General features: G+C 43.7%; 1 protein-coding gene and 1 long non-coding RNA gene across 4 annotated transcripts in view; one reads left to right on the top strand and one right to left on the bottom strand.

Annotated features, from left to right (window-relative positions):
* LOC144503867 (uncharacterized) overlaps positions 1-25,649 on the top strand; it is a 208,978-nt gene that overhangs the window by 14,964 nt on the left and 168,365 nt on the right. The gene's annotated exons all lie outside the window — the stretch shown is intronic.
* LOC144503866 (islet cell autoantigen 1-like protein) overlaps positions 1-25,649 on the bottom strand; it is a 106,291-nt gene that overhangs the window by 52,510 nt on the left and 28,132 nt on the right. For all 3 annotated transcript variants that reach the window (XM_078228872.1, XM_078228871.1, XM_078228873.1), the window contains 3 exons: positions 15,783-15,855; positions 10,433-10,556; positions 9,287-9,485 (listed from right to left, as the gene is read on the bottom strand). In XM_078228872.1, the coding sequence (XP_078084998.1) occupies positions 9,287-9,485; positions 10,433-10,556; positions 15,783-15,855 (396 nt within the window). The remainder of the gene's footprint in view (positions 1-9,286; positions 9,486-10,432; positions 10,557-15,782; positions 15,856-25,649) is intronic.

The raw sequence follows: 25,649 nt of genomic DNA, 5'->3' as shown, positions 1-25,649 counted from the left end.
CCAGCCCACAATATTCTGCTTTTGTTTATTCTCAGCGAGCAACCCAGGCAAGGCCAGCCTTTATTGTCCATCCCCTATTGCCCTTGAGAAGCGAGTTCCATCCTTGCTCTATTCATTGGATTAGCAACAAAGGAAGAAGTCAGAATTTAAAATTCCCTCTAATTTTTTAACTTCACAAACCGCTACTCTCATTGATCTCTCTGTGGCCAAGGTAGCAGGTGGCGAACTTCCAACTCACTGCTCTAAAGTTGACTACTAAAAGTTAACAGTGTGACTTGGGGATGATCAACTCTTGGTTTAATGACGAACTTGGCCTCTAACAGTACTCAGAGTGGAAACTCTGCATAAAAAGGGCTACAGACATTGAAAGAAAACTCACATTTATCTCACATATTTCAGACCCACAGGACATCCCAGTGCTGAGTGCCAGCTGAGATGCTCGGGTCTCTGGAGTGCGACTTGAACAAGACCTTAATTCTGACTCCAGTTCTAACGGCTGAACAACCGTCACACTTTGAGAATTGGCATGAATCGATATCCCACTAATCTCAGTGATGAATCACTATGGTACTGTTGTTGCCCTACTAGTTTCCCATTTATTTTCCTGCTGTCGGGAGCGTAGAACCATAGCGGTGCAGGTGATAAAAGATTAACAGCTGTGTTGGTACATTTGCAACTATGAAACTAAATAAAATTCCACTTCTTATGAAAACAATAAATGACAGTGTTTTTAAAAAAAAACCCCATGCATACAGCACATGGGTTTTATTCAGAGGCTACCAAAACATTTAAAAGAATGTGTTTAGAAAGTCATTAAAAAGGCATATTGGAGTACACTGATTGCCAGAGGGTACTTACAAGGAGTTTTTGCTGAGTATGTGCTTTGCTGTGTCTATCTGTCCTGTTAGCCAGAGAAACCAATTACACATTTCTTCACCCTAACTGACCTCTCTGCCACGTTACTAGACCTTGCCAGATACTATGGTACACATCCAAAGATTCCTGAACTGCAATTTAAAACTGACAGACTGCAGAACCATTTAATCTAGGCTGGAACAATTGGGCAATTCAGGACGGCTCTCAGCAAGTGAAAGCATTTCATGTGCTACTGCTTTTGCAACTCAATGAGAGCTCTGTAAACTATTAAAGCTGCTCCACTAGACTTCAAAACTCTGATTGGGTTTTGCATGGATAATTCAGACTACAGTTTGTAGTCACTACACACTGGGAAAGTGCCAAACCCCACAGGGACTGAGGCATTCCTGCAGGCAGTTCTCAAAGTCTACTCGACTAGACTCTAGAACAAGGATCTTTTCACTTCAACAATCAGACTCATCAACAACCTAGCAATTGGCATAATACTCATGATCTCACATCCTCCTGAGGAATGTTTTCTGTTTTTACTCTTCAGTAAGAAAAGGCCTTTCCTAAATCTAACTAGGGAACTAAATAATAGGTAGAACACTGTCCTTTACCTGGTTTAATAACATGTTTGTCCATGTCAAGCGTGATTCAGTGGGTAGCCGCACCCCACCCCCCCTCCCCCAACGGTATTATTTTAAAGAAGAGCAGGCAAGTTACACTTGGTGTCCTGGCCAATATTTATCCCTCAATCAACATCACACAAACATGTATCTGGTCATTGTCAGACTACTCTTTGTAGGAGTTTGCTTGGTGCAAATTGGCTGCCATCTTTTCTGCATTACAACAGAGACTACACTTCAAAAATATTCGAATGGTTGTAAAACGTTTTGAGACATTTGGTGGCTGTGAAAAACACTATATACAGTCTTTCTTTTCTTACAGTCCCAATCTCCATACTTCAAAAAGGATGTAGATGCCCAGGAGAAGATAGAAAAAAGATTTACAAGGATGATATTGGAACAGAGAGGTTATACTTATCAGGAATGAATGAACAGGCTGGGTCTCTTTTTTCTATTAAAGGGAATACTGAGAGGTGACCTGATGGAGGTCTTTAAGATTATGAAAGGGTTTATTGGGTCGAAAAAGAGATGTTTGCACTCATGAGAAAAATCAAAACAAGGGGCCGTGAACAGACTATGTTGCATTGGAGGCAGTTCAAAGAAGGTACACTAGGTTGATTCCTGGATGAAGGAGTTAGCTTATGAGGAAAGGTTGAGCAGATTGGACATATACTCACTGGAGTTTAGAAGAATGAACTGTAATCTTATTTAAACAAATTAGATTCTGAGGGGAGCTTGACAGGGCAAATGCTGAAAGCATGTTTCCTGTTGTGGAAAAATCTAGAACTAAGAGGCTTGGTTTCAAAATAAGGGCCCGATATTTAGATGGAGATGAGGAGACATTTCTTTTCTCAGAGGGTCATTAGTCTTTGGAATTCTCTTCCTCAAAGAGCAGTAGAGGCTAATTCACTGAATACGTTCAAGGCCGAGTTGGATAGATTTTGATCGACAAAGGAGTCAAATCATGGAGGGCAGATAGGAAGTGGAGTTAAGGGCACATCAGAACAGCCATGATCTTATTGAATGGCAGAACAGGTTCAAGGGGCTGAGTGGCCTTTTACTGTTCCTACTGCGGGCAGTACAGTGGTTAGCACTGCTGCCTCACAGCGCCAGGGGCCTGGGTTCGATTCCCGGCTTGGGTCACTATCTGTGTGGAGTTTGCATGTTCTCCCCGTGTCTGCGTGGGTTTCCTCCGGGTGCCTCCCACAGTCCGAAAGACACGTTGGTTAGGTGCATTGGCCATGCTAAATTCTCCCTCAATGCACACAAACAGGTGCCGGAGTGTGGCGACCAGGGGATTTTCACAGTAACCTCATTGCAGTGTTAATGTAAGCGGTCTAATGACACTAATAAATAAACTTTAAACTTTATTTCTTATGTTCTTAAAGAAGTAATATAAATGCAAGCTGCTTTTCATAGATGCTCTGTCATGGTCAACTGACTGCCTTGCTAGACTTGCAAGGCTCAGTTCTCATTACCCCAAGAGAAAATGCTGGAAAATCTCAGCAGGTCTGGCAGCATCTGTGAGGAGAGAAAAGAGCTGACAATTCGAGTCCAGATGACCCTTTGTCAAAGCTGAAAGTTGTCCTTGGTTGCTCCAAGAGAACTCAGAAGGCCTCAACTTGTACAACTTTAATTTCTTTCTTCAAGGCTGGCATATAGTCTCAAGCTAGCAATAGTCAACTGGCATCAATTGATTATCACTTGTGATCACACCATTACAAGATTGGCACGACTACAACAGTCAAGGTTTAAACTGCTCCTCTGCAAGCTGACTTTCTTTTGCCTTAAGGACATATTAGTAGTTGTGAAGTCTGTAAACAGAATGTGTGATTACAGAAGCTGACACAGCCAACATGAATAAAACAAATCTTTGACTGCCCCCTCTTCTCTGTAAGTAGGGAGCCCACAGAGAATAGCTTTTCAAGCTGATTCAGACTGACAAGTAAACAGTGCGCCCAGCCGTGCTGAGAAGGAATGGATCTATTCTTGGCAGTTTGTGCTTGCTGCAGCAGAGGTAACTCTGCAAGTCAAGGCACTAAGCACTAGCAGCTTTCTCCAGGAAAGGAATCAGCTCATCTTCGATAGACACATTTACACATTCTGCTGCAAAACAAATGGTTTATTCATGCCAAGCTGTATGGCAAATCCCAGTAACAAACAGCATGGTACTTAAAGAGGCAATTTCTTAAAAAGTGTAGCGCTGCCAATGTAAACCACAGAAAAGCATTTGAAGCATTGAATTGCAATACTTGTAAAGGAGAAATTAAGACATTATGTTTTCCAAATTCTATTAATATTTATAAAGCACATTTATTTACATTGCTTTAACACTTTTACCTCCCAGTTGTAGCCAACTTGCAGAGACACTTAGAAACTAGGAACACACTGCAGTTGCAGTCAACATTGAACCAATATTTTTCTGATAGGAAAGATTAAATAAGATTAATATTAACTGAGTTCAAATGCTAAATTACTTTAAACTAATCTTAATGTTCTGACTATGCATATTAAGTGTTTTGCTACTTCATGGGAAATCTCACTGAAGTCAATATACATGTGTAGGATTTTTTGGACTGCAGGCTTTCCCCCCATCACCCAAAGAGTAGGCAGTGAACACACCCCCACCAATCCCAGCAACTATTTAACACTCCCAAAGGTATTAACCGGTTGCGGATGGACATGTTGCCTCTCAAACAGGAGGAAGTCTCCAGCATAGAGAGCAGCTGCTCTGTAGTCCCAGCAATACAGGGCAGCACGGTAGCACAGTGGTTAGCACTGCTGCTTCACAGCTCCAGGGACCTGGGTTCGATCCCCGGCTTGGGTCACTGTCTGTGTGGAGTTTGCACATTCGTGTCTGCGTGGGTTTCCTCCGGGTGCTCCGGTTTCCTCCCACAGTCCAAACATGTGCGGGTTAGGTTGATTGGCCATGCTAAAATTGCCCTTAGTGTCCTGAGATGCGTAGGTTAGAGGGATTAGTGGGTAAATATATAGGGATATGGGGGTAGGGCCTGGGTGGGATTGTGGTCGGTGCAGACTCGATGGGCCGAATGGCCTCTTTCTGTGCTGTAGGGTTTCTATGATTCAATGCCAGTGGCTGCAGCAACCAGGACTGGGACTGAAACTACAAAAAGTCCCCTGACACTAAGTCCTGGACCAGAGTCCAGAACCAGGTAACTGCAGAAAGGGTTGCATGATTGGGGAGGGACGCCTGAGGAGGTAGGATTCTTGATGGAGAGGTGGGGGAAGCAAGTGGGGAGCATCTGAGGTGGCAGACCTTGGCCGGGGTGGGGACGGGAGCACTCAATGTGGAAAGGGTGCCACAGCAGGCAGCAGGTGTCCCCCGCCTGCTCCCAAGCTCCTCCCACCAAGCTTAAAATTAAGGCTAAACAGTTGTAGATTGGCAGAGCAAGCTCGAGAGGCCAAATGGCCTACATCTGCTCCTATGTTTTATGTTCTTAAGCGGCCCTTAAGTAACGAATAATTAATCACTAAAGTACCTCAATTGGGATGCCCTCGGTCTCACCAGCCACACATAAAATTGCAGACAGCCAGTGAAAGGCAGGAGGGTGGTGGGAAGACCACCTGGGAAATATTAGGCCCCCATTCACCTGTGAATCAGCCAGTGGGGGATCAATAATTTCTGCCCATATCCTTAATTCATTCATCTTGTAGTCTGCTTTCTAAATCAGCTAAACAACTGTTCAATACCCCAGTTCTGTACAACAGTGTTAAATAGTCACACATCTCTGTCCAACAGTCACGGGCATTCAGCCTCTGATCTTCAGGTAAGCGTTCTCCAAGGCGGCCTTCACGACAGCGCAGAGTCGCTGAGCAGAAACTGATAGCCAAGTTCCGCACACATGAGGACGGCCTAAACCGGGATGTTGGATTTATGTCACATTATCAGTAACCCCCACAGCTCGCCCCTGGTCTTGCAGAATCTCACTAGCTGTTCTGTCTGGAGACAATACACATCTCTTTAACCTGTGTTGAATGCTCCCTCCACCCACATTGTCTGTACCTTTAAGACCTGGCTGGTTGTAGAGATTTGCATTCTAATTAGTATTCTGTAACTTGATTTCTGTGTCTGTGCACTGTTTGAGAGCACATTTCCACTCCATCTGACGAAGGAGCAGTGCTCCGAAAGCTTATGGTATTTGCTACCAAATAAACCTGTTGGACTTTAACCTGGTGTTGTGAGACTTCTAACAGTATGTACCCCAGTGTTATACAGTGACAGACCTGTGCCTATCAGTACTGTATCCCAGTGTTATACAGAGACTAACCTGTATCCACCAGTACTGTGCCCCAATGTTATACAGAGACAGACCTGTACCCACCAGTACTGTACCCGTGTTAAACAGAGACACTGTACCACCAGTACTGTACCCCAGTGTTATACAGGGACGTACCAATACACACCAGTATTGGACCCCAGTGTTGTACAGAGGCAGACCCATAACCACCAGTACTGTACCCCAATGTTATATAGAGACAGACCAGTACCCACTAGTACTGTACCCTAGAGTTATACATGTCTACAACCACTGATGCCCCATTCTTGTTTCATACAGATCAAGCTGCTCATTCAAGGCTTAGAAAAAATACCTGGTGCTGGGGAGGTCACACTCCAGAGGTCACACTCCAGTTTAAGGTACACTCCACAGTGTCTATCTGGGAAATAAAGATACTGAATTTCTGAACTGATGGCATCCTGCAATTATGGACTATCTTTCCTTCTGAAGCGGCCTTGTATTAAGGAGGGTTCTCATACATGCCAGACAACAACTTCTAGCTATACACTGTCTTTAACCTGAAATACATCACCAAGTCCTCACAGATGCTGAGTCAAGAGGAGGAGATTAGCAGGGTGACAGAAGGCTAAGTCTAATGGATGGATTTGAAGGTGAAGTTGGAGAGGGAGGAGATTTGAGAGAGTTGGGCAACTCTTCTTGTGTCACAGGGGACTAACTGGAAAAACAATATCTGTTCAGTGTTGTGGCAGTAGCCCCTCCTTACTGAATCATGGCTCAATCTCAACTGCCAATGAATGAAGCCATGGTGAAGAAAAGTGGCTTCTTATAACCGATTAAAAGATGGTGGGATGCAAACACAAATTTAAATGTATAATATGTTGGCGGTACGGTGGCACAGTGGTTAGTTAGCACTGCTGCCTCACAGCGCCAGGGACCCGGGTTCAATTCCAGCTTCGGGTGACTGTCTGTGAGAGTTTGATGTGGAGATGCCAGCGTTGGACTGGGGTAAACACAGTAAGAGTTTTAACAACACCAGGTTAAAGTCCAACAGGTTCATTTGGTAGCAAATGCCGTTAGCTTTCGGAGCGCTGCTACTTCGTCAGATGGAGTGGATATCTGCTCTCAAACAGGACATACAGAGGCACAAAATCAAGTTGCAGAATACTGATTAGAATGCGAATCTCTACAGCCAACCAGGTCTTAAAGATACAGACAATGTGAGTGGAGCTCCCATGCTCCCTCCACTCACATTGTCTGTATCTTTAAGACCTGGTTGGCTGTAGAGATTCGCATTCTAATCAGTATTCTGTAACTTGATTTTGTGTCTCTGTGCCCTGTTTGAGAGCAGATATCCACTTCATCTGACGAAGGAGCAGCACTCCGAAAGCTAATGACATTTGCTACCAAATAAACCTGTTGGACTTTAACGTGGTGTTGTTAAAACTCTTACTGTGCGTGAGTTTGCACATTCTCCCTGTGTCTGTGTGAGTTTCCTCTCACAGTCCAAAGATGTGCGGGTTCGGTTGATTGGCCATGTTAAATTAACCCTAGTGTCGGGGGATTAGCAGGGTAAATATGTGGGGTTACAGGAATAGGCCCTGGGTAGGATTGTGGTCGGTGCAGATCTGATGGGTCAAATAGCCTCCTTCTGTACTGTAGGGATTCTATAATTCTATATAGGGAGTGTAATTTGAAGTATATTTTGAACTAAAGCATTATCCCAGATGTAGTTTTCCCTTTACCTTACCATTACCAGTTAATTAAGCAGTGATCTCAAATGTTAGTGGTAATCGTGTATGATCATTCCAGGTAACATCAAAAATGCCACAAGTTCTTTGTATCCCTAGCATGTGGATATCCCCAAGAACCTACATTGCAATGCTAGTTTCCAGAGTAAGAAATAATGCCTCTTAAACTCCTAACCGCTAAATAAATGAGGGAAAATGTATTTTACCTTTGTGAATGAGCATGTGTCATTGAGGTCGCTAAGCTAATTAGTACAAATACACAAATGGGAAAGTGCTCCTTGGCAAACCCACCTTCCATGTAATCGTCTTAATGCAACCCCTCCAATTACAGCTACAAATTGTGACACCATTGTTCAGAATGAGATGATTGGGTAATTTCCCCAGAACATACTTGACTGGGATTAATACTGAGCACTTAATCTGTTTGTAACTATCCTCCAGTCACAGCACATTACTGGAGATATCACCTCGCTTTAATCAGGAGAGGTTTTGGATACAAATTCTTTTTGCTGTAGCTAAGGAATTATCTTTTCAAATAGATTCTGTAAGTGGACTTGGTTTGCTGGAAAATAAATCCCTGGCTGATAGAATGGTGTCAAAAGACACTCAACCCCATTAACTTGCAGTAGTGTTGCGTCGGAAGATAAACTACCAATATTTATTTCACCCCATATTTCTGACTTCCTGTAGTTACTCAGGTCAGCAGGTCTGCTGTTATGCTCACACATCCACTGGAACTTGTCAGCAACCATTCTGTGACACCATTTTCCAACCACACTTAGGTTGAGCCCTCTTTGCGCTGCTCTCCACTTTGCCCCTGGAAGAGATCTCTGTAGCTTTTCAGCTCTGATTAAATGGCCAAAATACTGACATTTTATTTTCTGGATGTCACTGTTGAGAGTTCTTTCAGCCGAATCCGAAGAGGTCTACAAAATATCTTAGATCAAGTAAAATCTAGAAACTTAGAATTTGGATTGTGTATTAACACCAAAAAGGCAAAAACAGTGGTAGCCATAAGGAATACATTAGAAGAGCTGGAATGAAGGTCGGAGTGGCTGGTTTACCAACTGTACATAAAGCCTCAGTTTGGGACATATCTGAGGTGTATTTAGGTTAAAGCAGTGCTGTCGGAAGGAATTACCAGATTTTCCCACAGATAAGTGTTCCAAAGTACTAATTTTCGGAATTGGGAGTCAGGCCCTTGATATTGTAGGTCCACAGATCTGCTGTTGGAACAAGGTTGTGTTACCTGAACACAAGTGTCTCGTCCCACATGTGTGTACGTCTCTGGATCAGGTCTTTCGATGGTGCAATGCATTCAAAGGGCCCATAGAGAATAGCACCTGACAAAGCTAGATAGAAACATAGTAATGGCAATAGGCTATTCAGCCCCTCTAGTCTGCTTCACCATTCAATTTTATCTTCATTCCATCTACCTGGCTTATTTCCATATCCCTTCACACCCTTGCTTAAAAGAATTTATCAATCCAGTTTTGAAATTTCCACTTTATCCAGTCTCAATGCTTTTCTGGATGGAAGAGAGTTCCAGCTTTCCACTACCCTCAGAAGAGAACACTCTCCCAAGGCAGTAAACTGCAAGACTAAGAAAACATAAGTGTAAACCTAAAAGCGTTGTCAAACCAGGGTCAGGTCAAACCTCTCTTCCTTTGGGAATCTCCCAAGTTAATGTTGCCCATCTTTCTACATCTATACAAATGCAACTTAGAAGCATGTCCAAATAAAACTGGAGATATTTTGATTCTGATAGAACCCAATACCTGCAGAACATACATACCTTCCTGAACTTCTCCATCTGCTTGTAAGTGTCAGGATCCAACTCCTGAGAGACATCCTTCATCCAGAGCAGAGCCCCCCTGTATTCTGTTCGAGACTGTTCCATTCGATTCACAGTTAGAAGAGTGTCGGAGACCGCTCGGCGCCGGAACGTTTCTACTTCCTGCTCCAATCGCAATAGTGGAACACGCAATGCTAATCTGGGATGGGTAAAGAGGAAAAGTGGGTGGATTGTACAACAGCAGACTTATTTACCATATTGGTATACCAGGTATGGCAGAGGAAATCAGGCTAAAAACTAACATATAACTTCTTTGCACAATGGTATTAATTCAACAGCTCATGTCACTCTCCCTACCAGTGAGATCTGCAATCACACCAGCGCCAGGCATTACAAATGCCCGGAAGGAGTCCATAATTGTACCATTAGGCACTTCTCAATGCACAGTGTGGGCATTTGAAACATTAGATACTTCACTGAAATCTTCACCGACCCAACACTCAACACAATGCATCCTTTACTACAAGATCCCTATTGTCAAATTTGCAAGCAATTTCACCAACAGTGTTAAATTTACCCACTGGATAAAAGCAAATTACTGCAGATACCGGAATCTGAAACCAAAAGAGAAAATACTGGAAAATCTCAGCTGCTCTGGCAGCGTCTGTAAGGAGAGAAAAGAGTTGACATTTCGAGTCCAGATGACCCTTTGATAAGCTTTGACAAAAGGATAATTAAAGGACAAAAGGATCTTAAATTTACCCACCCCACGCCCTGCAAATTACCTAGTCTAATTAGCTTTCAGACTCCCAGTGGAGAAACAGGTTGCCTGAATGATGTTGGACTGAAATGTTTACTCAAAAGTGGAATCTGCTAATTCAGCATTATCTGAGAATTTGGCACTCTGAAGGTTATCCTTTCCCCACTGAGACACTAGGGCAGCTTGAAGTTCAAGTCTTCAATTGAATCACATATCAAACATATAATTTGCTCACAAATTCAAACAAGCGCGCACTGTATCTCCATTGATTATTCTATTTCTCAATATCAAGCATACACGTGATAAAAGTAGACACCAGATCAGACAACAAGCCAGATCAAGTAAGAAGGGGAGAGGGGTTGTTGAGTTCTGGTGAGCGAGTGTACCTTTGCTTTGCAGAACCACACAGAGCCTTACTGGTAGCATTCATCATCCTCCCAGCTGGGGTTTTATCCTGTTCACTCTGCCCCTTCAGGAACATTCCCAGCTCATTTTCCTCCTGGGACAGAACTGCAATGTACAAATTAGACAGCCATTAGCATTTAAATCAGAAAAGTGCTGCACAGACACTGACAGATAACCTGACAGTTATCCTCCTAAAGTAAATTTTAATTCCGACATTAAGAATTGCACTGATATGACTCTTTTAACATAAGGGACACGAGAATAAGGAAAAACGGATACTGAGCCAAAGATTGTGGGAGTGGGCATTACCGCAAAGTTAGTCAATGAAGTGAATATTAAGCAGAGTCTGAAAGGAAGACACACACTGGGGTTTAACAAGGTTGTAAGCTTACTTGGCTGAAGGTATGGTTGACAGTGGTTGGTGAAAGAAGGGGGCAATAGACAAGAGGCCAGAGTCAAGCGGACCAGAGAGCCGAGTGGTGGGGATAGTGGAGTGGGAAAGGTTGTAAGGCTGGAGACTACAAGATATGTGGAAGGGCAAAAGCCAAGAAGAGATTTGAACACAAGGATGAGGCACTGGTGGGCCAGGAGCCAACATAGATCAGTGAAACAAAGATGATGAGTGATTGGGATCAGCAGAGTTTTAGATGAGCTGAAGTTTATGGAGGGTGGGGGGGGGGGTATTGGAAGCTGGCCAAGACAGCTTTAGAATAGTCAAATCTGGAGGTGACAAGCACATGGGTGAAAGATCCAGCAGCAGACGGGTAGAGCAGGGGATCTCACAAAGATAGTTTATAATTTGCCTTTGTAATGGAGAGAAAACAAAAGATTGGAAACTCAGCTCAGGGTTGTATTATGAGGCTGCTTTTACACGAGGCAAAATTTTAGCCAAGACATTCCACAAAAAAGCCTGATGATCTCTAACAATGTCTAGATCCCTAATACACCCTGGTTAGAATCACTCGGATACAACTCAAGGATCTGCCCAACCTATGAGCATCAGTAAAGGACCTTCAGCCCAAGGTCAGAGGTTTTAGTGTCAGCAAACCTTGACACAATATATTAAATGGAACTTTAAACATTCATCAGCTTTTACTGTGGGCAGCTAGGTTTGAAACCAGTCAGAGTTGACTACACCGTACACGAGATAAGCTCAGACAGGCTTAACCAATTTATTTTGGGTATAGATACAAACACAATTTGTATGCATCAAGCAATCTTCCTGCGGTAGGCCTCAATATGGCTGTTGTGGGGAGACAGAAACACAAATTAGCTTTGCTTTGGGGCAGGGGGGAAATAATTCCAAATTTGAGAGGCCTTCACTCTTCAACTTACCAACCTGCACCTGACCCGAGAATGTTTGTCACAATCACTGACTGACTGAATTGGAAACCATTCAGTTCTCTTAATTATTGTGAATTCAGCAGTGTGGAGATCATAGAAACCCTACAGTGCAGGAGGAGGCCTTTCAGCCCATCGAGTCTGCACTGACAACAATCCCACCCCAGGCCCAATCTCCACACACAAACCCACACACAACCCCACTAATTCCTCTAACCGACACATCCTAGGACACTAGGGGCAATTTAGCACGGCCAATCAACCTAACCCTTTGGACTGTGGGAGGAAATCGGAGCACCCAGAGCAAAACCACGCAGACAGGGGGAGAATGTGCAAACTCCACACAGTGACCCAAGCCGGGAATCAAACCCAGGTCCCTGGAGCTGTGAGGCAGCAGTGCGAACCACTGTGCTGCCCACTAATGGTGGATAGCAGCAGAGATTGGAACACACCATTTCAGCCGTGTGCTGTCAGCAGCAACCACTTCTAGGTCAGGTACGGCACAGTAAGGGATTCCAAGTGAAACCCCTTCTGTTTTGCATAATTTACCACAGCTCCAGTCTAAGGGGATATCTTTCTACTTCTCACAGCAGGCAGTCTAGACAGACTGCCAATGCAATGCCAACCAGGTCTGTACTAAAGGCAATTCTGTGTTATTGGTACCAGCACCTAGATTCAGCTCACTGAAGCCCAGTTCATGTAATGTATTGCTCGCCAGCAAACAGCAGACGCTTGCATCCGATCAGTCTGGGCTAGTTTTCACCTTGATCCCAGAAACAAGTGTCTAACCCACTGCACCCAGAGAACCACAGGGCGGTTACAGCACAGGAGAAGGCCATTCAGCCTGCCATCTCCATGCTAACTCTCCACAAGACCAAATCGGCTAGGTTCCATTCTCTTAGACTCTTCCCTGTAGTCTCCATTTTTTTTCTCCTCGGATAAGTTTGTTTCACTGCATTCATTTTGGATACGTTGGTGTGACATTAAGAGTTTGGTCATTAATTCATGCTGATATGTAGATTCGGCAGTTTTTGCTGGTGTGTGGACTGTTCGTACAGCACACCATACATTGGTACAAAATGTGCAAATAGCACCACCTACAGGCACAAGTTGTCTCAATACACCAAAAGCAGAATCAGGCAGATCCTAGTTTTTATTACTCTGCCAATTAAGATACAATGAGTTACACTTGCAAGGAAAATGTTAGCATCGTCGAGTAAGGACGTGGCATTTGCTGCACTATCAGATGATGAAGCCTCTGCAGTAGTGGAACAGTAGTGGACTTGCCAACATTAAGGGCATTTAAATGGTCATTGGATAAACATATGGATGATATTGGAATAGTGTAGGTTAGAGGGGCTTTAGATTGGTTTCACAGGTTGGCGCAACATCGAGGGCCGAAGGGCCTGTACTGCGCTGTAATGTTCTATGTATTCTGATTCCTGTCACATCATTGCATGATGTGGAGATGCCGGCGTTGGACTGGGATAAACTCAGTAAGAAGTCTCACAACACCAGGTTAAAGTCCAACAGGTTTATTTGGTAGCACAAGCCACAAGCTTTCGGAGCACTGCTCCTTCATCATGTGAGTGTGAAGGGGCAGCACTCCAAAAGCTAGTGGCTTTTGCTACGAAATAAACCTGTTGGACTTTAACCTGGTGTTGTGAGGCTTCTTGCTTTCATTGCATGGTCAGTGAGATTTTAGCAAACATTGAATGTATTCAAGAGGCGGCTAGATACAGCACTTGGAGCGAATAGGATCATAGGTTATGGGGGAAAAGCAGGATTAGGCTATTGAGTTGGACAATCAGCCATGATCGTAATAAATGGCGGAGCAGGCTCGAAGGGCCAAATGGCCTCCCTCCTGCTCCTATCTTCTATGTTTCTATAGTCAACATCTTTTCCCAAAGGTAGGGGAGTCTAAAACTAGAGGCCATAGGTTTAAGGTGAGAGGGGAGAGATATAAAAGTGTCCAGAGGGGTAATTTTTTCACACAGAGGGTGGTGAGTGTCTGGAACGAACTGCCAGAGGTAGTAGTAGAGGCGGGTACAATTTTGTCTTTTAAAAAGCATTTAGACAGTTACATGGGTAAGATGGGTACAGAGGGATATGGGCCAAATGTGGGCAATTGGAACTAGCTTAGTGGTTAAAAAAAAGGGCGCATGAACAAGTTGGGCCGAAGGGCCTGTTTCCATGCTGTCAATCTCTGACTCTGACAATTGATGGTGTGTAATTTGAACTGGATTTGTCTTTCCAATCTGTGTCTGAAAAAAGCATTTTGTGCTGAATAATACAAGGTTGAGTACTGATTGGTACGGTGGGGTCCCTGCTGTTGGCAGAACTTTATGTTAGAGTCATAGAGGTTTACAGCATGGAAACAGGCCCTTCGGCTCAACTCGTCCATGCCGCCCTTTTTCTTTAAACCCCTAAGCTAATCCCAATTGCCCACATTTGGCCCATATCCCTCTATACCCATCTTACCCATGTAACTGTCTAAATGCTTTTAAAGGACAAAATTGTACCCGCCTCTACTACTACCTCTGGCAGCTTGTTCCAGACACTCACCACCCTCTGTGTGAAAAAATTGCCCCTCTGGACACTTTTGTATCTCTCCCCTTAAACCTATGCCCTCTAGTTTTAGACTCCCCTACCTTTGGGAAAAGATATTGACCATCGAGCTGATCTATGCCCCTCATTATTTTATTGACCTCTATAAGATCACCCCTCAGCCTTCTACGCTCCAGAGAAAAAAGTCCCAGTCTATCCAGCCTCTCCTTATAACTCAATCCAATCCATCAAGTCGCAGTAGCATCCTAGTAAATCTTTTCTGCACTCTTTCTAGTTTAATAATATCCTTTCTATAATAGGGTGACCAGAAGTTGCTGAATGAAAAGCTGCAGAGAAGGTGATTCCCCCCCCCTCCCCCCGCCGCCTCAAATGTGATTTTCAATCATCATAGAATCCCTACAGTGCAGAAGAGGGCATTTGGCCCATCAAGTGTCCGACAGAGCATCTTACTCAGGCCCTATCCCTGTAACCCCACAAATCCCCTTAACCTACATATCTTGGGGTACCAAGAGGCAATTTTGCATGACCAATCCATCTAACCTGCACATCTTTTTCCAATGTCAATGTCAAAAATACCCAGTGACAATATTGGTACTGTGCAGTACCCAAATCTGATTCAGCCACTTGAATCATGCTGACATTATTGCAATAACAAATGCAACACATGAAATCTTTCATTTATCTATTGTGTTGACAGGGGTAGACAATCTATCATTAAAAATGAGCTGAATCCAACGGCACATTCTTATTAACTGTGCGTTCAATGTCTTTAAGTTTTCCTCACCTATCTTTTCAGTCTGAGGGAAGGGAAGTATTTGGTTGCATTTGCTCTTTTTGAACAGGATCCTACATCAGCACAAATGGATAGCAAACCAAACCAAGTCCCAATTTAAGAGGTCTGGCATTCCGCTTACATCATGATAGACATGTAGAAAAATCCCAACTGGACAAAAATTGACTCTATTCAGAGCTGGACAGGAGCCTCTAACCTTGTCTATGAAGTAGTGGAAATTCACTATGATGGGGCAAACTACAGATGCCAACCTGTTAGCACAAGTGCAAAGCATAATCAGTACTTGAGGCGAGTCTGAAATTGAATCAACCCGCTCTAATTGAAGATGAATTCCATATTTGAATTGCAGATAAAAAGAAAGGTATTCAATGCTTGCCCATTTTCATATTGCAGGAACTGATCTCATGTAAATTGGCTGGAAACTCTGCAAACCTTCATTCGAAATGTCAATCAGGCTGGGCGGCTAATACAAGAATTTCCTAATTCAGCTGGCACGCAGAAGTGCACATCTTTCTGTCTTTTCAACAAGTATTGCACCCCATGGAGCCATTTACTTATGATTCTACAGCTAACTAGCTCTCGCAACTGGTTTTGTCAATACTCCAGAAAGGAAGCATTTGAGTACTTACCGTTGAGTCTCTGCTGATATTTCTCAATCACCTTCAGAAGATCGATGCATGATGTCTGTATTACATGGAAAACCTGGAACAGATACATTAGAGTTTTGTGAAATCTTACTGCAGAGAAATTTGGAGATTCAAGCCCAGACATTTCAGCTCAAGATCCCCTCAGTTAGCCAATGATAAGAGTCCTGGGTCAAATGGTGCTCAGCAGTTTTAACGTCGCTGCAAATAAGTGTGAAGCACAAAATAGTCCACACTTTACCATAAATTGTCAATCTAAAAGTTCCCGTTCGTACATTCTCTGCAGGACATTGCTTTCCTCAATCTTTGAAAGTTCAACTTCCAGACACAACCAAGCCATCTAAAGATTATATTTCTGCTCTCAACATCACAAAAAGTCATCAGCCCTCATTGGGAGGCAAGTCAACTTGTGCGTTTGAAACTTTTATTTCGACCATTCAGTTTATACAGAACAATTTGAGGATCTGGTCACTGTGGACTTTACCCTGGACTATCCGTTTAAAATCATTTGCAAGTCTACCATAATATCTTAATAGTACAGGGGAGTGGGGGGATTACTTTTCATGCTGAAATATCTATTTGCAAACTCTCTGGCATTTATAATATTTGCTTTGTATGGATGAAATATTTTTTAAACAGTAATGTAAACTGCAAATGTCATTGCACTTGCTTCATATCTCCATGAACAAGTTTATTAGCTGGATAAGGGTTATTCTCCGTTCAGCAGCAGAGTTCCTTAGTCCTTCAACTCGCAAATGTTGCCCCCAGTTCTGAAAATGGATCCCTATGATTCCACATGGAAGAACTGATGTCAGTTGTTGCCTCTGGATATCCCGCCCACCGAGCCAGATTGCCTGGAAAATGCCATGGAGTTTATATAACACTGCAAGACTTCATCACATGAATGCCTTGGCATTGTAAACTGCTTCAACCCTTTTTCACACTCCATCAGAGGAATTCAGAAGAGAGATGGAAAGCAATGTGAACCATGGACAGAGTGAGCAGTAATATGAAGGCCAATCACATGAAACATACTAGATACCCAAAAACGGTCATGTGTTTAGAGCTGATATTGGCCACATTTTTCAGGTTTGTTTCTGAGTCCACTCATAAGATGAAAGAAAGGTAGTGCTGGGATCCTTAGAGCGTTTTTTTAAAAACTGCCTTCAGGGCTTCCACTGGAGATCATCTTAGATATTCTACGGTTGACAAATTGGCAACCTTGGATATATTGTATGCACTCCAATCATGTGATATCAGAGCATGCTGTCCTTTTGACTTTTTAGCTCCAAATGCTTTGAAAGATTGTCAAATCCAAGAAATTAACTCCGGGTAATTTGTTTAGACGTGGATTCCCTTCAGGAGACAGATTACCAGTTCTCAAGCCTATTCCTATCCATCACACCAGAACCAATCTAGAAGAAACAAACGACTTAAGGCCGAAGTGTCACCACCATTCTGCTGGTGGGATTTTCCCATCTCGCTGCAGTGAATGGAGATTTGGCTGGGCCCCAAATTCTCCAACCTCGCTGCAGTGGGAGTGTGGTGTGAACAGCTGGTAAGATCACGCTCAATGGCATCTGAACACGCCATCGCCATCTGAAACTCCACTGCTGTTCCTTCTGACAGAATGTTCAGAGCTGTGTGTGATTTGATTTGTGCATGAGAGGACTAGTCAGTCACACTAAGATAGGCATCTGCAAATAGCCAGGCTTAATAGTGATACTGAGAAGCCAGAGAGAGAAAGGGTTCCCTACTCGCCTTTGGATTGAATACTGGCACTATAGTGTTAGCAAAAGATAGTTTTGATTTGTACCAAACACAAGACATTATAGTGGAAATCCAAAGTCACAACTAAACAGGATGTGCAGTGAAGCAGATGGAGACTCCCTAGAACTGGGGGCCATGACTCCCAACCTACAGCTAATCACCCTATGTAAAAAGCAATGCTGTTTTACTCTCAGGCAAGAGTCATATTGTAAAAACAGCCCACGGCTTCCTGGTGATTTTAATCCCAAACATGGTACTTGAGGAGCCATCTCAGGCAGCACTAATGGCAGTCTGCAGCCAGTAGCAACAACATGGAATTTCTTTTACATTCCACAGCCTTTCATAGTTAACTGCAGGCCATCTGCCAAGAGTCAGGACACACACCCGACAAGCACCTTTGCGTACCGTGTAACCACAGCTAATTACCAGGCCTCAGCCAGAAATGAAAATTAAAAGCACTGGCAGCTGTTACAAATAACAGCTAATAAGTGCAATGTAAAATTAAAATTAATGAAAAACTGAATACTTTTAGCACGTGAGATGTAACAAAACAATTGTGGGAGCTGCAGGGTGTCAGGCATCAGAATGACATGTACAATGCTGCTCTCTGTCAATTCGAAGTAAGCTAAAAAAATGCACCTTTCAAACGACTGCTGAACATTTTCACTGTGAGCTTACATGACTCACACAGACATTTCCTGTAGAACATATTTCCCTCCAGTCGGTGCCAATGGCAGAAGACGCTTCTGGAGCTTCCTTTACTTCGATCCCTCCTCATCCCCCAATTTTCTCCCGCCTGTACTGAGAGCGCTGAGTACTCCCAGGATGAAAAAAAAATGCTGGAAAATCTCAGCAGGTCTGACAGCATCTGTGGAGAGAGAACAGAGCCAACATCTCATGTCTGGATCCAAACTGGAAACGTTGGCTCTATTTTCCCTCCACAGATGTTGTCAGACCTGCTCATATTTTCCAGCTTTTTCGGGTTTTGTTTCAGATTCCAGCATCCACAGTAATTTGCTTTTACTCCCAGGATGTGGTTCTACAGGCACGAAAGGGCCTTTACTGAAGTGCCCAAAAGATCATTTTGTCATACATGCCAACATAACAAGACTGTGGATGGGGAATTGCAGAGAAACCCAACCCTCTCCTTGCCAGACATGGCCTGCAAGTGTCAACTGGTCCCATTCTTATTTATTTAATCATATCCAGAGTATCACTTGCAATGGCTTCTCTTCCTGCTCCTGCACTGTTACCTTTGACATTCCCCTTCTTATTTCTCATCTGCCTCCTGTTGGATAGTAACCAAGAGCGGGAAATCTGGCAACTTTCTCCTTTACCTTGCCCATGGCACTGAGACAAACAGTGGCATCACTAAAGCTGCCCTCCTGAGATCAGCTATAAACAGACCAGGGAATGAATCCTAAAATACACCAAAGATCACACTTCAAAATATTTCACTGGCAGTGAAGCACAGATCTTGAAAGGCACAGTGCAAATGTAAGCTTTTCCTTTATGGAAAGAGTTGTCCAAACACATCTCTTACCGTTGTTAACCCAACTGGAATGTGGCAAGGCACAGGAGTCTTGTAGATGAAGCAGTCACATTTGAAGCTGGCGAGGCCATGACACAGGTTTGTGACTCTCTCCAGGTCTGCGCTATACTCAGTGAATAGATTTTGAACGACATTTTTAAGTACATTCGACCAGAAGGCCCCAGAGCAATATCTGAGTCTGTACTTAGTCATGGTCTACTGTGTGCATTTTTGGTCTCTGTTTTACTAAGTCACTAAGACAGGGGAAGAAATGTAGGAACATGTACAAAAATGCTACCAGATTGGCGCAATTATCAGAAAAGAGAGTGCAGATCTTTGCTCTGGGACCAATAGAGGCCTTCAATAGTATGGAAGGTATTTGATTGGGCGGATTGAAGGAACTGTTCAAGGGAAGATAAATAAAATACTGCACTGCATTGTTAGCTTAGAATTCAAGATCAAGTAATTGGAGTGGGATTGGAACCCAGAATCTTAATTCAACAGGCAAGATTACCGAGCAACAGCTAATTAATATCTGCTATATCTCAATACTTGAATACCGGCTGTGCAGTGACCAAGTGGATGAATATTGCACTCTGTTGCTTGTGTGAGATATGAAAATAAGTATGGAACCGTGTTAACCCAGTGACATAAACCTCACAGTGATAATTCCAGTTTGAAAGGTTATAAGGATGCAACATAAGACCAGAAATAGGCCATTCAATCCCAAGCCTGTCTCACTCTTCAATTAGATGACTGCTGATCTGTATCTCCATTCTATCTGCCTAGCTTGATTCCGTACCCCTCAATATCCTTGCCTTATAAAAATTAGTCAATCACAGTTTTGAAATTTCCCAATTTCCCAACCTTTTTAAGAGGAGAGGTTTCCATTATCCTTCCTGTGAGTAAGTGATTCCTGACACTGGCCCTGAGAACTCTAGCTCTAATTTTAGGATTACACCCCTGGTTCTGGAACTCTCCTCTCCCCCTTACTAGGAGAACTAGTTTATTTTTATCTACCCTGTTAAATCCTTTAATCACCTTAAACATCTCAATCATATCACCCTTTAATTTTCTCCATTCAAGAGAATACAAGGCTAAACCATGGAGTCCATAAGACCATAAGACCATAAGACATAGGAGCGGAAGTAAGGCCATTCGGCCCATCGAGTCCACTCCACCATTCAATCATGGTTGATTTCAACTCCATTTACCCGCTCTCTCCCCATAGCCCTTAATTCCTCGAGAAATCAAGAATTTATCCATTTCTGTCTTGAAGACGCTCAACGTCTCGGCCTCCACAGCCCTCTGTGGCAATGAATTCCACAGACCCACCACTCTCTGGCTGAAGAAATTTCTCCTCATCTCTGTTCTAAAGTGACTCCCTTTTATTCTAAGGCTGTGCCCCCGCGTCCTAGTCTCCCCTGTTAATGGAAACAACTTCCCTACGTCCATCCTATCTAAGCCGTTCATTATCTTGTAAGTTTCTATCAGATCTCCCCTCAACCTCCTAAACTCCAATGAATATAATCCCACGATCCTCAGACGTTCATCGTATGTCAGGCCTACCATTCCTGGGATCATCCGTGTGAATCTCCGCTGGACCCGCTCCAGTGCCAGTATGTCCTTCCTGAGGTGTGGGGCCCAAAATTGCTCACAGTACTCCAAATGGGGCCTAACCAGTGCTTTATAAAGCCTCAGAAGTACATCCCTGCTTTTGTATTCCAAGCCTCTTGAGATAAATGACAACATTACATTTGCTTTCTTAATTACGGACTCAACCTGCAAGTTTACCTTTAGAGAATCCTGGACTAGGACTCCCAAGTCCCTTTGCACTTTAGCATTATGAATTTTGTCACCGTTTAGAAAATAGTCCATGCCTCTATTCTTTTTTCCAAAGTGTACGACCTCGCACTTGCCCACGTTGAATTTCATCAGCCACTTCTTGGACCACTCTCCTAAACTGTCTAAATCTTTCTGCAGCCTCCCCACCTCCTCAATACTACCTGCCCCTCCACCTATCTTTGTATCATCGGCAAACTTGGCCAGAATGCTCCCAGTCCCGTCATCTAGATCGTTAATATATAAAGAGAACAGCTGTGGCCCCAACACTGAACCCTGCGGGACACCACTTGTCACCGGTTGCCATTCTGAGAAAGAACCTTTTATCCCAACTCTCTGCCTTCTGTCTGACAGCCAATCGTCAATCCATGTTAGTACCTTGCCTCGAATACCATGGGCCCTTATTTTACTCAGCAGTCTCCCGTGAGGCACCTTGTCAAAGGCCTTTTGGAAGTCAAGATAGATAACATCCATTGGCTCTCCTTGGTCTAACCTATTTGTTATCTCTTCAAAGAACTCTGCCCCTATAATGTAATCCTTTGAGCGGAGGATATCGTTCTGGTGAACTTATGCTGCATGTCCTCAAAGGCCAATCTCCTTCCTGAGGTGCAGTGTCCAGAACCAAATGCAGCACTCCAGATGGGGTTTAACTGGAGCACTGTGCAGCAATAATATAATCCCCATCCCTTTGTATTCCAGCCATCTTAAGATTCCATTAGGCTTACAATTTTTTTTGTACTTAATCATTAGCTTTTCATAACTCCCTGAATCTCTCTGTTCCTCCACAATTCCTGCCATCCCCAATCCTTTAATAAAATACTCTGATCCATCTTTCTTAGGTCCAAAGTGGGTGACATTACATTTCCCCACAATAAACTCCACCTTCCACAGCTTTATCCATTTACTTAAATCGATCAATGGTCACTACAACTGCTATCTGTATTAGTTACTGAGCCACCTAGCTCGGTGGTGTCAGCAGGCTTAGATATTTCTTTGTTATTACTTCATCTAAATCATTTATGTACATAATGAAAAGCTAAGGCTGCAATACAAATCCTGGTATGACAACACTAGTCACATCCTTCCAATTGGAATATATATCCATGTTAGTGGACTTTAACAAAGAGGTTGTGCTGGAATCTTTGAATGGCATCAAGATAGATAAGTCGCCGGGTCCGGATGGGATGTACTCCAGGTTACTGTGGGAGGCGAGGGACGTGAGTGCAGAGCCTCTGGCAATGATCTTTGCGTCGTCAATGGAGACAGGAGAGGTGCCGGAGGATTGCGGATGTGGTTCCTATTTTCAAGAAGGGGAATAGGGATAGCCCAGGAAATTATTGACCGGTGAGTCTAACCTCAGTGGTTGGTAAGCTGATGGAGAAGATCCTGAGGGACAGGATTTATGAACATTTAGAGAGGTTTAGTATGCTCAAGAATACTCAGCACGGCTTTGTCAAAGGCAGACCATGCCTTACGAGCCTGGTGGAGTTCTTCGAAAACGTGACTAAACACATTGAGAAAGGGAAAGCGGTAGCTGTGGTTTATATGGATTTTAGCAAAGCGTTCGAGAAGGTCCCCCATGCAAGGCTTCTAGAAAAAGTGAGAGGGCATGGGATCCAAGGGGCTGCTGCCCTGTGGATCCAGAACTGGCTTGCCCAAAGGAGGCAGAGAGTGGTTATAGATGAGTCTTTTTCTAAATGGAGGTTGGTCACCAGTGGTGTGCCCCAGGGATCTGTTCTGGGACCCTTGCTGTTTGTCATTTTCATAAATGACCTGGATGAGGAAGTGGAGGGATGAGTTGGTAAGTGTGCCGACGACACGAAGGTTGGTGGGGTTGTGGATAGTCTGGAGGGATGTCAGAAGTTACAGAGGGACATAGATAGGATGCAAGACTGGGCGGAGAAGTGGCAGAAGGACTTCAACCCAGATAAATGCGTAGTGGTTCATTTTGGCAGGTCAAATGGGATGAAGGAGTACAATATAAAGGGAAAGACTCTTAGTACTGTAGAGGATCAGAAGGACCTTGGGGTCCGGGTCCATAGGACTCTAAAATCGGCCGCGCAGGTGGAGGAGGTGGTTAAGAAGGCGTATGGTGTGCTGGCCTTTATCAATCGAGGGATTGAGTTTAGGAGTCCGGGGATAATGATGCAGCTATATAAGACCCTCGTCAGACCCCACTTGGAGTACTATGCTCAGTTCTGGTCGCCTCATTACAGGAAGGATGTGGAAAAGATAGAAAGGGTGCAGAGGAGATTTACAAGGATGTTGCCTGGATTGAGTGGCATGCCTTATGAGGATAGGCTGAGGGAGCTCGGTCTTTTCTCCTTGGAGAGACGTAGCATGAGAGGAGACCTAATAGAGGTATATATGATGTTGAGAGGCATAGATCGGGTGGACTCTCAGAGGTTTTTTTCCCAGGGTGGAAATGGCTGCTACAAGAGGACACAGGTTTAAGGTGCTGGGGGGTAGGTACAGGGGAGATGTTAGGGGTAAATTTTTCACACAGAGGGTGGTGGGCGAGTGGAATCGGCTGCCGTCAGTGGTAGTGGAGGCAAACTCAATAGGGTCTTTTAAGAGACTCCTGGATGAGTACATGGGACTTAATAGGATGGAGGGTTTTAGGTAGGCCTAGAAGGTAGGGATATGTTCGGCACAACTTGTGGTGCCGAAGGGCCTGTTTTGTGCTGTAGTTTTTCTATGTTTCCCTTTCTTCCATGCAGTGGGGAGAAGGAGCTGCTTGTTATGCCTTTTCTCAACTTCTGTAGCTGCAACTGTAAATGCCCTTTATATGCCCTGTGAACAGAACTCCACTCACCTGATGAAGGAGCAGCACTCTGAAAGCTTGTGGCTTGTGCTACCAAATAAACCTGTTGGACTTTAACCTGGTGTTGTGAGACTTCTTACTGTGCTTACCCCAATCCAACGCCGGCATCTCCACATCATTAATTAGGTGAACAGATTGGTGATTGATTTGGTGAGTTTTTAAGATTTTTATTTCTCAATGGGGACAGTAGTTTAAACTACTGCATTAGATAACTGCTGCATTAAACTTATTGCTTAACTAGGTAAACTCCTTAACATAACTACAGATAACAGTTGAGTGATATTCTAAACTTGAAATATAATTAGTTGAATAAAACACAATAAAGAAGGCAATGCACACATGATGTGCTGTCGCTGTAGCACAAGGGAGCTTGTGAATGCTAGTGTGATCCACATCTGCATCACGAGGAACTTTGGCTCTGAGTTAATGAGTTGGAATCCAAGCTACAGTGCACCAGGAAAGTTACCTGGACACATTGTTCCAGGAAGTAGCCACATCATTTAGGCTAGGTACTCTTGATTTGATCCGCGCTCAGGGACAGGAGGGTATGGCTGCAAGTGGAGCAGGTATGGGAATCCAAAACATAGCAATGGAGGAGCCTCAGACCCTGCAATTGTCCAACAGGTTCAATGTTCTTGCAGTTTGTGTGGATGAGAGCAGTGACTGTAGGGAGGATAAGCAAACTGACCATGGCACCGTGGTGCAAGGAGCCATTCACGTGGAGGGAGTGAAAAGGAATGTAGTTAAAATAGGGAACATAGTTACAGGAACAGATACTGTTCTCTGTACTGAAGGCATTATTCCAAAAGGCTGTGTTTACCTGTCCAGCTCCAGGGTTAAGGACATCTCTGGCCCAGACAGGAACTTGAATTGGAGGGGTAGGATCCAGTTGCTGTGGTCTACTTGAGTACCGACGTCACAGGTAAAACTAAGGAAGAGGCTCTGCTGAGGGAATATGAGCAGCTCGGGGCTAAATTAAAAAGCAGAACCACAAAGTTTCTTCTTACTACCTGAGCCATGAGCAAACTAGCAATGGGGTGAATGACAGCAGAGTTAAATATATAGCTGAAAGATTGGTGTGGGAGAAAGGAGTTTCTATTCATGGGCATCGGCACCAGTACTGGGGAAGAGGGAGCTGTACCATTTGGAAAGTCTTCACCTGAACTGTGCTGGGACCAGTATCCTGGTAAGTCGTATAATTAGGATTGTAGAGTTTTAAATTAAATAGTTGTGGGAATGGTTTACGTGAGGGAGATTTAGAAAGTTAAGGAGAATGGACAAGGAAATAGTGCAGAGTAACAATGTGAATAATGATCGCCAGATGTTTGACAGGAAGGGACAGAATGTACAAATGTGCTGCAGTGTCCAATGTGATCAGAGTAGAGAAAATGGCTTTAAACTAATAGAGGGATCGGAAGATTCTGGTGAAGGCGCAATTTAAAAATCCAAACATAAAACCTGAGGCAATAGAAAAGTATATTGAGGTGGTTAAAGATAAGTTAAATGGGGCAGGAAGGGACAGAGAATTTAACAGTAGTGCATCAGAAAGCAGGTCCATGTAGGGAACTGTTTAAAAAAAACTGAAGTCACATTGTCTGAATGTGCAGATCATCCAGAATATATTAGTATGGGTATAAGATTGGTTAATGGACAAGAAGCAGGAAGTGCAGGGCATTTTCGAGTTGGCATATTGAGACTTGTGGAGTGCTGGGGCCTCAGTTATTCACAATCTATATTAATGATTAAAGCGAAGGGACAGAGAGACATGTATTTAAATTTACAGACAATACAAAGGCTGGAGGGAATGCAAGCTGTGAAAAGGACAAAGAGGCTGCAAAGAGATATAGACAGGTTAAATGAGTGGGCAACAAGATGGCAGGTGGAA

Source organism: Mustelus asterias, chromosome 14 (genome assembly GCF_964213995.1).
Source record: "Mustelus asterias chromosome 14, sMusAst1.hap1.1, whole genome shotgun sequence".
In the NCBI taxonomy this organism is placed as follows: domain Eukaryota; kingdom Metazoa; phylum Chordata; class Chondrichthyes; order Carcharhiniformes; family Triakidae; genus Mustelus; species Mustelus asterias.
This window is presented reverse-complemented; position numbering and strand designations above follow the sequence as displayed.